At 34.9% G+C, this 13,706-nt stretch overlaps 1 protein-coding gene across 5 annotated transcripts in view; it reads left to right on the top strand.

The window, feature by feature from the left end:
* HSD17B4 (hydroxysteroid 17-beta dehydrogenase 4) overlaps positions 1–13,706 on the top strand; it is an 87,465-nt gene that overhangs the window by 26,758 nt on the left and 47,001 nt on the right. For all 5 annotated transcript variants that reach the window (XM_003826707.5, XM_003826709.6, XM_003826708.7 and 2 more), the window contains 3 exons: positions 340–424; positions 1,757–1,944; positions 12,110–12,201. In XM_003826707.5, coding sequence (XP_003826755.2) covers positions 340–424; positions 1,757–1,944; positions 12,110–12,201 — 365 coding nt within the window. The remainder of the gene's footprint in view (positions 1–339; positions 425–1,756; positions 1,945–12,109; positions 12,202–13,706) is intronic.

Consider the following 13,706-nt stretch of genomic DNA (forward strand, 5'->3'; position numbering starts at 1 on the left):
TGGGTGCCAGTTATATTTATAAAAATCTTGGATTTTATATTAGCAAAATTTTTTATAAAGTAGGCATAAAATAAGGGCGTAGCATTATATTTAGATGTGTATAGGCATTACATTAATTTTACAAATTATGAGGAAAGCTGTTGTAGTTCTAGGTGTGAAGTATTGATTAGTAGCATAACTGGAATAAAGGCAAAATACTCATTGGGGTGTGACAGTAGGCAATTTTATACATTAGGTATAAAATGAACATCTTTGTATAAATACAACATTGCTTATGTTGATTCTTAGACATGCCTAAGTTTTTACAAAATATTTAATAAAAATAATTTATTGTTTTAGATATAATCCACAGAGTTCATTTGCGGGGTTCATTCCAAGTGACACGGGCAGCATGGGAACACATGAAGAAACAGAAGTATGGAAGGTAGAGTTGCATGTGGTTGTCAAGGGGGATTGAAGATGTTGTGTCTGGGGGTTCTTGTGTACAGGGAAAGATTATGTGAAGTGTTGTGAAATGATTTATGACATTGAGGAATATGTACAGGCTTTTAACATATGGTTTTGGCACATACCCTCATTAAATTGGTATAATTTAGTCACAGATTGGCTGAGCTGGAAAGCTTTATATTTATTTTTTACCTCTTTTTGTTATTAAAGATTTTCTTGCTGCTCTCTGGCAATTTTTATTTTATTTTGAGACATAGTTTCATTCTTGTCCAGGCTGGAGTACAGTGGCATGAACATGGCTCACTGCAGCCTTACCTCCTGGGCTCAAGCAGTCCTCCCACCTCAGCCTCCCAAGTAGCTGGGACTGCAGGTATGTGCCACCATGCCTGGCAAATTTTTTAATTTTTTGGTAGAGACAGTATCTCGTTTTGTTGCCCAGGCTGGTCTCAAACTCTTGGGCCCAAGTAATCTTCCTGCCTTAGTTTCTGGCATTTTAGAAGATAGTATACACATTGAGGATTCGGCTATACCTTATTCTGTAACCCGAATATTATTTCATGTCTTACCAGCTGGGGAGAGATGAATGGCTAGTCCCTGCTGGCTGTTGCTAGTCAGACGTGAGTTAGTCTTTATAAACTGTTTAGGAACTGTAGGACCCCTCATGATTGCTCCTAGATAAGTAACTCATTGTGGCAGTGCTAGTATGCTTTAGTCCATGTCCTCTGTTGCACTCTAGTGCTGAGGTCATTCCTGTTAATTTAGGATTCATACATACCTAATAGAAGCAAATTGCTTGTGATGCCTGTTTTTGTTGGAGATTTCTAGTTTATCCTGGTCCTGACAGTTTCTGAAAATAAATAATATGATTTATTTTACTTAGCCTAAGTAGAGTGAGTGAGGTTGGGTCAGATTTTGAGATGGCATTGTTTTAATGAGGCATTTAATATTATTCAGAAAGGGAGAGAGGCAAAGTGATGAGGACTGAAAAATTAGAACTGTTCGATTTAATATTTCTTGCTAAAATTTTAACTTACATGTTACCAGGTTATTTTATGGTTATAAAGCATAAGTCTAAGATCATTTGGTTCTGGCCAGAGAATCTTTTTAAAACAGTTAAATCTTGTAGTTGAATTTTGAGAGATTACTTATATATTAATATTATTTTAGTTACATAAATCATGATCGTAAGAAGCTAATGACAGTACACATAGTTGCTTTTGATAGGTGCAGTAGTACCAAAACAGAGTTAGAGTTGCAATGTTATCAAATTATGGAAAAGATGATATTGAGAGATTGATTTTCTTTTTAGGATTATTATGACTTCATCAGCTTCAGGAATATATGGCAACTTTGGCCAGGCCAATTATAGTGCTGCAAAGTTGGGTCTTCTGGGCCTTGCAAATTCTCTTGCAATTGAAGGCAGGAAAAGCAACATTCATTGTAACACCATTGCTCCTAATGCGGGATCACGGATGACTCAGACAGTTATGCCTGAAGGTAAGTAAGCAAGCTTATATTTTTCAGTGCTGTTACTTACAAACCTATGTGGAATGAGCTTTGCAAAAGTATTTAATTTTCTGAATACTTAAAAATTATTATTTTTTTCAATTTCGAAAGCATTATCTGTAAATTGTGTTCATTGTGGAAAATTTAGAAAAGCACAAAGGAAAAAATAAAAAATGACCCATAATTCTACCACATCGATAAAAGCTTTCATTCTTTTTCTCTGCATATTCATAATTTTTTTTTTTGTTTTACACAATGGGCTAATATTCTTCCTGTTTCATAATAATTATTGTAAAAATAGATTATTTTTTAGAGCAGTTCTAGATTTACAGAAAAATTGTACAGAGAATTCTTCTATACTTTACCTCCCACAGTTTCCCCTGTTATTAACATCTTTGGTCAGAGTGGTATATTTATTACAATTGATGAACCAGTATGGAGCCGTTATGATAAGCTAAAGTTCATCGTTTACACTGGGATTCACCCTTTGTGTTGTACAAATGTATGGGTTTTCACAAATGCATAAAGTTATGTATCCACTGTTATAATGTCATGCAGAATGGTTTTACTGCCCTAAAAATCCCCTGTGCTTCACCTGTTTGTCTCTCCCCTTTTCTTCCTGAATTCTCAGGGATTGAAGCTCATTTCTTTTTATTTTTCAGTAATATTCCATGGTATGAATGTACTACAATTTGTTTATTCATACACCTATTGGGGGAGATCTTGGTTGCTTCCAGTTTTTGGCACTTATTAATAAAGCTGCCATAAGCATTCATGTGCAGGTTTTTGTGTGGACATAAGTTTTTAAGTCGTGTAAATACCATGGAGTGTGATTGCTGGATGGATGCTATGATAAGACTAGGTTTAGCTTTGTAAGAAGTTGCCAAACTATCTTCCAAAATGATTGTATCATTTTACATTCCCACCAGCAATTAATGAGAGTTCTTGTTGCTCCACATCCTCGCCAGCATTTTTTATTGTCAGTATTTTGGATTTTAGGTTTTCTAATAGATATGTAGTGATATCTTATTGTTTTAATTTGCACTTACCTAGTGGCATATGTTATTGAGCATTTTTTTCCTATGCTTATTTGGCATTTATTTGTCTTTTTTGTTGAGATGTCTATTCACATCTTTCACCCATTTTTAAATTGGATTGTTTGTTTTCTTGAATTTTAAGGGTTCTTTGTGTATTTTAGAAACAAGTCCTTTATCAGATATATGTTTTAGAAATTTTTTTTTCGGTCTGTGGCTTGTTATCGGGGGACCTGCCCCGATAATCACGTAGGTTCTTTTCTATTTTCCTAAGCATCGGCTGGCTTGAGAAATAAAGGGACAGAGTACAAAAGAGAGAAATTTTAAAGCTGGGTGTCCAGGGGAGACATCACACATTGGTAGGATCTGTGATGCCCCACAAGCCACAAAAACCAGCAAGTTTTTATTAGGGATTTTCAAAAGGGGAGGGAGTGTGTGAAGAGGTGTGGGTGACAGACATCAAGTACTTAACAGGGTAATAGAATATCACAAGGCAAGTGGAGGCAGGGCGAGATCACAGGACCACAGGACCGAGGCGAAATTAAAATTGCTAATGAAGTTTTGGGCACCATTGTCATTGATAATATCTTATCAGGAGACAGGGTTTTGAGATCAACGGGTCTGACCAAAATGTATTAGGTGGGAATTTCCTCTTCCTAATAAGCCTGGGAGCGCTATGGGAGACTGGAGTTTATTTCACCCCTGCAGTCTCAACCGTAAGAGACAGGTACGCCCCGGGGGGGCCAGTTCAGAGACCTACCCCTAGGTGCGCATTCTCTTTCTCAGGGACGTTCCATGCTGAGAAAAAGAATTCAGCAATATTTCTCCCATTTGCTTTTGAAAGAAGAGAAATAATGGCTCTGTTCTGCCCGGCTCACCAGCGGTCAGAGTTTAAGGTTATCTCTCTTATTCCCCGAACAATTGCTGTTATCCTGTTCTTTTTTCAAGGTGCTCAGATTTCATATTGCACAAACACACATGCTGTACAATTGGTGCAGTTAATGCAATTATCACATAGTCCTGAGGCGACATACGTCCTCCTCGGCTGACAGGATTAAGAGATTAAAGTAAAGACAGGCATAGGAAATCACAAGGGTATTGACTGGGGAAGTGATAAGTGTCCATGAAATCTTTACAATTTATGTTTAGAGATTGCAGTAAAGACAGGCATAAGAAATTACAAAAGTATTAATTTGGGGAACTAATAAATGTCCATAAAATCTTCACAATTCACGTTCTTCTGCCATGGTTTCAGCCGGTCTCTCTGTTTGGGGTCCCTGACTTCCCTCAACAGCTTGTCTTTCTATTCTCTTAATCTCCTTTACTTTTGAAGGATAAGTTCATTGGATACAGAATTCTCTGTTGGTGGCTTTTTTCTTTCAACACTTTAAATACAGGCATATCTTGGAGATGTTGCAGGTTTGATTGTAGATTACCACAATAAAGCTAAGATTGCAATAAAGCAAGTCATATAAATTTTTTGGTTTCTCAGTGCATGTAAAAGTTATATTTACACTATGCTGTAGTTTATTAAATGTGCAATAGCATTATGTGTAGATCTAAACCATATACATGCCTTAATTAAAAACCACTTCATTGTTAAAAAATGCCAGTATGGATAAATGAAGTGAGCACATGCTGTTGGAAAAATGACACTGATAGACTTGCCTGATGTAGAGTTGCCACAAACCTTCAATTTGTGAAAAACGCAATATTTGCATAGCATGATAAAGTGGAATATAATAAAATGAGATATGCCTGTATTTCACATCACTTTCCTCTTGGTTACATGGTTTCAGAAAGGAAGTGTGACATAATTCTTATCCTTATTCCTCTATAGGTAAGGCATTTTTTTTTTCCCCTCTGTCTTCTTCCAAGATTTTCTCCTTATCTTTGGTTTTCTGCAGTTTGCGTATGATGTATTTAGGTGGAGATTTTTGATATTTATGCTGCCTGGTGTCCTCTGAGATTCCTGTGGCTTGGTGTCTGTCATTAATTTTAGAACATTCTCAGCCATCACTCCTTCAAATACTTCTGCTTATTCTCTTTTTCTTCTTCTCGGGTTCTCATTGTATGCATGTTATATCTTTTGTAATTGTCCCACAGTTCTTAGATACTCTGTTCCATTTTTCTCATTCTTTTTTTGTGTTTCCGTGCAGGAAGTTTGTATTGACATATCTTCAAGGTCACTGATTTTTTCTTCGTTTCTTTTACGATGGTTTTGATTTCTAGCATTTTCTTTTGATTCTTTTTTAGAGTTTTATCTCTCTGCTTAAAGTAACCATCTGTTCTTGTGTATTATCCACTTTTTCCATTAGAGCCCTAAGCACAGTAATCATAGTTATTTTAAATTCCTTGTCTGGTACTCTCCAAATCTCTGCCATATATGAATCTGGTTCTAATGTTTGTCTCTTTAGCCTGTGCTTTTTCTTGCCTTTTAACATGGGTTGCAATTTTTTTGTTGAAAGTAAAAAATAATACTATTGAGTAATAATAGCAAGTGAGATTAATAGGCTTTTAGTGTGAGGTTTTATGTTTATCTCGTTAGGAGTTAGGCCGTGTTTATTATTTACTATAGCTATGGGTATCACAGGCTTCTGTTTCCTCTCTGTTCTTGTTTTTTTATACTCTGTTGTGTTTGAGTTTCCTTAGAAACTCTTTGTTAAATAGAGTTTGTATCTTGCAGCTCTCACCTGTAATTGTTATTATACTGGAGCCCTGTTGATGGAGTGGTAAGGTATTGGGGAGGGGAAGTGTTCTGTACCCTTATTATTAAATCTCCATTTTTTTAGTGGGTCAGAGTCCTGGGTTGGGACCTTCAGAAGAGTTTTTTAGCCTTTTTTTTTTCTTTTTTTCTTTTCCTTCCCTTATTTGAGATGGGAAAGCTAGAGAAGTTCCAACTGTCTAATCACTCTTCCCCTAGGTCAGACAAGGCTCTGGTAAAGTAGTTTCTCTTCAGAGCAGGCCTTAAGTAGAACAGAATACTCTGGGCATATTTCAAAATGGTTTCTTCCCCCTTGTCTTGTCCAAAGCATGAGGGGATTTTTCTCTGATCTTCCCTGTGTGGTAGGAAATTCTGGAGGTAAAACTTATAAAAGTGTTGGAGTCTCCTCCTAAGATTGGGCCCTCCTAAGATGAAACAAGTCCACATTCAGCCTCTAGCAATTTGTTGGTTACTGTTTAAGTGTTCTAACTGCTTGGGCTCTGGGGGCTTCTATCTCAGTAAGCTGGGTTTTCTGAATTTGCCTGTGTCTCCAGTTTTCCTGATGGTGGTTTGCCCTGTGACCTGAATTGTCTGGTGCTGATAAGCAGAGTTGTTGATTTTTAGCTTGTTAAGCTTTTATCTTGGTTTGAGGATGGAAGTAACAACTTCCAAGCTCTTTTTATGTTGGAGTGCAAACTGGAAGTCTAATTATTATTATCTGTTCCCATATCATGAACATTTTCCCATTTAATAAAATAGTGCAGGGTATCCTTTAATGGTTGCATTGTATTTTACCTTATTCATGTTCCATAATTTTAAAAAATGCTTTTTATGGTCATAGTTTCTTTGTGTAAAAGAAAAGACTTTTTTGTGTAGCTTTCCAATATACATAAGAGTAAAGAAAGTTAAGAACTGTTTGTACCCATCGTTCAGCTTCAGCAAATGGTCAACAGCCAATTTTGTTTCATTTTTTTATCACCTCCCTTTTCTTCTGCATTATTTCAAAGTAAATCCTAGACATTATGTTTTATCTAATGAACACTTGGAAATGAATATCTAACAGATATGGACATTGTAACCATAATGCCATTATCACAACCAAACAAAATAACTTGCTAATATTACCTACCAAATTCATATTAAAATTTTCTAGTTTTCTAGAAAGAGATATTTTTCGAGTTGGTTTATTCCACTAAGGATCCAAACAAGGTCCACAGACATTTTTGTTGTTATAGCTCTTAAGTTTGCTTTAAAACATAATAGTTCATCTTCTCTTTTTTAAAAAAAAGTCAAGCTGGACAGGGTGGTTTGTGCCTGTGGTCACAGCTACTTGGAAGGCTGAGGTGAAAGGATTGCTTGAGCCCAGCAATTCGAGGCTACAGTGAGCTACGGTTGCACCTCTGCACTCCAGCCTGGGTAATGGACTGAGACCCTCCCTTAAAAAGAAAAAAAGCTGTTCGTTTATTCAAGAATCTAGTTCTTTTGTTCTATAGACTATTCCTCATTCTTGATTTGGGTTGCCTTTTCACCTTTGTGGAAAATCAGTCGACTACTTACACCTGGGTCTATTTCTGGCTTCTCTGTTCTATTCCATTGATCTGTGTGCCTGTCCTTTCAGCAATATTATGATGTTTTGATTACTCTAGTTTTATATTAAGTCTTGGAATGAGATAGTGTCTTTCCACTTTCTTTAAACATTTAAATGGATAATTGAGAGCCTACCTTTATTTACTTATGCAATATATATATAATAGTTGACTATGGAGAACTGTGGCTTTTGGTACTCTTGGTTTGTATATATTTCTGAAAAGAAAATCTACATAATACTTTAAAAGTAGCTTCTGTGAAAAGGTACAAAATAATTGATGAAATTATTTTAAAATTAGCTACTCCATGGAACACAAATACTTATGGTACCATATATTTTCCACATTTGAACTAACATTCATTTTAGAACTTGGAATTTGTAATACTACAGCAGTACTTTGCAGTCTTTGCCAAGAGCTGTGTCTAACCAATTTTCTTTAGTGTAGAATACCTATTTGGACCTGAGATCTAATTTTTTCTCCTGTTTCCTTGACAGCAGAGCCATTTTTAAAGCCTCTTATTCTTTAAAAACTCTTTATGTTCTCATAGTCGTGTCAAAGGAATTCTTGTTGAAGAATCGTATTATGTGAAAGATATATAATTTATTTGTTTCAAGTATGATACTATATAGACACAAAACAGTATAGGTTATAGATAAGAAATAAAGCATGAAAATGTAATGAATATTCATGAACTCACTTCTCAACCCAAGAATTGGAACATTGCCAATAACTTGCATCTAACTTTGTACCTTCTTTCTACCCCCCTGCTTCATACCAAGAGACAAACCACTAGTTAGAATTTGTGCTGATCATCCCTTTGTTAGATTTTTACCTTTAGTCACTTTTTGCCATCGGTTCTAGACTTTTTGGGAAGCAGTACGTTTTCAAGAAAGTACTTAAAACTTCAGATTTTAAATTTGTTTTTCTTTGGGAATATGGTATCATTTATTTGAACAGATCTGGACCACTAAAGGCATTAGGTAAATGTTTAATCCTTTATGCCTACCATGCTCTAGTAAAAGAAGTTTAGAAAATAAAGTCTACTTTAGACAAATGACTTAATCTTTCTGGATCTGTTTTCTCTTCCACAAAGTAAGAAAGTTATAGATCATTTTTAAATTTCCTTTAATTTTGGGACTATTATTTCTAGTCCTAAAATTCCATTATTTTTATTCTGCTTTTTTCTTACTCTTTTATAGTTTAGAATATCTGAAAATTTATTTTGATCTGAAGCTTTTCTTCTCCTCCTCTAAAATATTTCCTTATGGGCAATTAAAAGAATTATTTGTTAAAGAACCAGATATTATGAGTAATGTGTGGAGACATTTTTGCTATTTCATTTCCCCTTTGAAATACACTTGATACTTGAAAAATAATGTGTATAACTTACATGTTTCTTACATGAAATAAAATAAAACCCTATAATGAGTATCCAGGAACTAACTTTCCAAGCTGTATTAGTTATTTACTGCTCTGCAGTAAACTACTCTAAAACTTAGTGGATTAAAACAGCAAACATTTATTATCTCACTCAATTTCTGGGGTCAGGAATTTAGCCTGACTAGGAGGTTCTGCTTCTAGGTCTTTAATGATGTTTTAATTAAGATGTTTGCTGGCACTGAAGTCATTTGAAAGCTTGCCTTGGAGGATTTACTTCCAAGCTCATTTGTGCACATGGCAGTTGCCAAGAGGCCTCCGTTCCTTCCTACCTGTTGTCAGGAGGCCTCAGTTTCTCACCATGTGGCTTTTCCATAGGACTGCTCTTGACATGGCAGCTGGCTTTCCCCAGAGCTAACGATTTGAAAGAGAGGGTCACCAAGACAGAAGCTGCAGTGTCTTTTATAACTTATTTCAGAAGAGATGTACCATCACGTTTGTCCTATCCTGTTGATCACACAGACTAGCCTTGGTACACTGTGAAAAAGGACTACAAAAAGGGATAAATAAAAGGACATGGGGGTCATTGGAGGTCATCTTGATGACTTGCTGTCATGCAGCCCCCAAACTGGAGCATTTCCATAACTTGTGTCTATTTTTGTTACCTTTTTACCTCACCCCATTTCTTCCCCGAAGAGGTAATCACTTAAAGAGAATATTCATTCCCTTACCTTTAATTTTTTTTAAATAAAAATTGCATGAATAAACACTTTATTGTTTGGTTTTCTTGTTTTTGATCTTTATGACATTTGTCATTTAAAAAAATTTGGGGGAATTGTACTTTGTCTTTCCATGCAATTTTAGGGCTCTAAGATTTATATAAAGCTGTAGCTCATTCGATTATATTGCCGCAAGACTGTTATGTGAATTTACTTAATGATTATTAATGAACATATCGGTTGCTTTTTAATTAATCTGCTTTTATTCTTGTACATGTGTTCTGGATTACAAGAACAAGAATTTTTCTAGGATATGTACTTCAAAGTAAAATTGTTGAGTCAGGAAGGGTACAAATGCTAATCAATAGTTAACTTTTCTTTATAATATATTTTAAAGTCCAACATTTCTATTCCATTGTAGTTCAAATCTGCTGTTTCTTTTAACTTTTACTCATAGTGGCTTCCCTTCATTGTGTGCTTGGTGATTTCTAATTACCAGCTCTTTACCTGATCTTTTTCTGTATTTGTTCTGTGTTCTAAATTGGCAATGTTTTCTTCAGAGAGGATCTGTCTTTGCTACTGCTGGTTACCAGGAAGCATAGCCAATTTTGTTCTGCTTCAGTCTTCCTTAAAAGTTGAAGTTCAGCGTAGAACAGTTTAGGTTTAGGACCCCATCTTGATGCTGGCCTATCTCTGAGTACCTAGGTATCAGTATTGTTATTTGTATCATTCTCAGGGCAACCCTGCCTTCCTGTAGCATGTAGCACTAGGGACTCTTTTCTTTTTTCTTTTTTTTTTTTTCCGGTTGGAGGATACCTTCTTTATCTCAGTAATGCTTTAAAAGAATCTCATTTCTGGAAGCAGAAGTATTCCTCAGAGTACTTGGCTCACTGTAATGCTAGATATCCTGACATCTACTATTGTGGAAGAAACACTGGGTTGAGTAAGTAAACCTTTCTGTTTTTGATTTCATATAACTTTATATCTTAATAGCTATGGGACTTCTCTGATCTTTTATTTACTCTCTTAAGGTTGGTTTTTTATTTGTAACATTGAGTTTAATAGATGCTGGCTAACCTAGGAGTTTGAGAATGAACTGGAAAGCAAGAATATTTGCTTATATTATTAGTGATAATATATAAAATAAACTGCAAGGCAGACGTATTTTTTTGTATGTGGCTTATGTTCTTTTCTTTTTACTCACCTAAGGTAATAGATACTCTGTTGCATTTTATAGATATGTTTATTTCGCATTCAGTTTGAAGTTAGCCAACTCAAATATCCAAATCCCTGTACATAAATATCCTTTAACATTTAGTTTTGCCAATTGATATATGGGAAATTAGAGGAATTTATGTATTGAGATGAATGGATATTTAAGTTAATAATTTGTTTTAATGTACAATTTGAGATGGTTGGAGCCTTCCTTTTGTTTTTTCCTCATGCATATAATGAAAAATGGAAGACAGGGTGCCATTGGAATGCTTGTGTACTTTTGAGAGCTTTTAGAGGCTATAAAGTGAAGAGTTTTTGCAACTACTTTTTAATTTACAGGACTATATACACCATCTTTTTTACTTTAACACATTAATACAAAATTGTATTTTGTCATTTCACAATTTTTGCATTTATTTGATCTTTTAGATAAAATTCTGTGATTTGTAAGACACAAATTGTATCTCATTTGAGCCTTGGAACAACTTGGTGGAATAGGAAGCAGAAGCATTTAAATTACTAGCTTACTGATGAAGATACAGGCCCAGGGAAGTTGAATGATGGGCTCAGGTTCCTAAGTTGCTTGCATAGCAGGTTCAGTACCAAAATCAAAGTCTTCATGTTCTTCATGTAGTACCTTTCTGCTTCACCAAGGTACTCACAGAAAGGGTGCAATGGTAAAGAGAAGTTGGCTAAGGGCTATGAAAGTAAGCTTAGATAGAAGGAATAAATTCTAGTATTTGGTAGTACAATAGAGAAATTATAGTTAACTATAATTTATTGTGTATTTCAAAATCGCTAGAAGAGAAGATTTATAATGTTCTCAACACAAAGACAAGATAAATGTTTGAGTTGATGGATATACCAGTTACCCTGATTTGGTCATTACACATTGTATAAGGTATCAAAATATCACATGCACCTTCAAAATATGTACAACTATTATATATTTATTTTTAAAAAGTCAAAAAGGTAACATATGCAGTGGGAAATTAGTTCTTATACTTTGTGCACTCACCAGTGATGTCTTCAAGGTCTATTTCAATCATTATCTGCCTACCCTGGTGGTCTAGTGGTTAGGATTCAGCACTCTCAATCATTATTTGCCACTATAATGGTCTAGGCTGTTTTGTGATTTTCTAGATTGTTGTTAATAGCTGGGAGAGTAGAATAATTTTGGGAATGAATGGTACCCAGATTTCTCATGTTAAATACAGTTTTGCTCACCAATCTTTGTCTAGGCAGTTCTAACTTTTCTTCTTCTGAACAGTATTAATATGTTACTCATCTTGGAAAGGTGTGTCTGATACTTACAATTTTAGAAGCTTGAGAGCCCTTTAGAAATGGCTCAGTTGAGATTACAAAAAGTTCTTTGCAAAGACTTAAATGTTAGACTTGTTATGTACATACTAATTTTGTTCCTATTTTAAAGGTCTCCGAATTACCTATAATTTTATAAGTAAGAAATTCTTAGAAAGTAAAATGATTGATAAGATATGTGTATATTCTTTATTTCAGATCTTGTGGAAGCCCTGAAGCCAGAGTATGTGGCACCCCTTGTCCTTTGGCTTTGTCACGACAGTTGTGAGGAGAATGGTGGCTTGTTTGAGGTATTTGCACCTTCCTGTTTTCTCTTATTAGTTTTCTCCAGTTGCTTACATTTGTAAAAATCTGTACCAGTGGACATCACTTGTATATTTTTAAATATTGTGTCTATGTTATAATTAAAAGTGTTGACTAATATCCATTTTTTGGAAAGTAATAGTAACTTTATAAGTTCTGTTTTTACTTAGTTCTACATTTGTAACATTCCTACCAAATGAAAATGTGGCTGGTTTGATCTGTTCGGTCAAAATGTGGGAAATTTCATTATTTAAGAAGCTGAATGATAAGGTGGAAAGATGAAGCTTGGAGTTTAGAGTCAACCAGGCCAGATTTTGAATTCTTATTCTGGGAATTGCTGATTTGACCTTCGTGAGCTTTAGTTTTCTGGGGCTTTCTTGTGACAACTCAAGTCATATTTTAAACCCTTGGCATAAGGCCTAATACATAGCACTCACCCACCAATTTTAATTATCAGTATAGCAGGAATTTAATCTTGTGTGATAGGTCAATAAATATAACATTATTTATTTTTACATAAAAAATGAACTTTTCTGTTTTTCTTTATTGCAGAGCTTTAAATGTTTATTATAAAAAAATTATCCACACATAATCCCATCATGCAGTGAGATCCATTGTTCACTGTTTGATGAAAGTTCTTTTAGATCTTTTAAGGCCAATTTATATATTTTTGATTACTCATTTGAGTTTGATCTCTTTTTTCTAGCGTAAACTGTTGTATATTAGACCCCCCCCATTTAAAATTATCTGTGGTAATAATGAACCTGTTGTATACAGAACCTGTTGTAAACCTGGCTCAATTTAAAGTGAGGGATATATTAGCTTATTTCATTTGAATGAAAAGCTGATGGGTAAATTAAGACAAAAAAACAGTTTGCATATCTCTGAGCAGATATATGCACCTCCACTTTCCTAATCACAGCCATTGGATGTGAATTGTGGCATAGTGGAGGTAGAAAGAACTTTACAACTCTGTTTTATAGAAGAGGAAAATTTAATAATCTCAAGCCATCTGTAATTCAGAATTTTGCCTGCTCTACTTTTACCTCATTAAGGAATTTTTAAAAACTATTTATCTTTTACAGTTATGTTTATTACTAACTTTGTGAATAAAAATAATATGTGCTGTTTGTGAAAATTTCGAATATATAAGACCATATAAAAAATAAAATAAAAATTGCCTACATTATCACTATCCAGAGAGAACTAGTATGAATATTTTTATGTCTTTCCTTCCAGTCTTTTATTAGATATGTGTTTTATTTTTTATTGTTATTTTTTTTGAGGCAGAGTCTTTCTCTGTTGTCCAGGCTGAAGTGCAGTGGCGTGATCTTGGTTCATTCACTGCAACCTCCGCCTCCCGGACTCAAGTGATTGTCCTGCCTTAGCCTCCTCAGTATCTGGGATTACAGGCACCCACCACCAAACCCAGCTAATTTTTGTATTTTTAGTAGAGACGGGGTTTCACCATGTTGGTCAGGCTGGTCTGGAA

Source organism: Pan paniscus, chromosome 4 (genome assembly GCF_029289425.2).
Source record: "Pan paniscus chromosome 4, NHGRI_mPanPan1-v2.0_pri, whole genome shotgun sequence".
Classification (NCBI taxonomy): domain Eukaryota; kingdom Metazoa; phylum Chordata; class Mammalia; order Primates; family Hominidae; genus Pan; species Pan paniscus.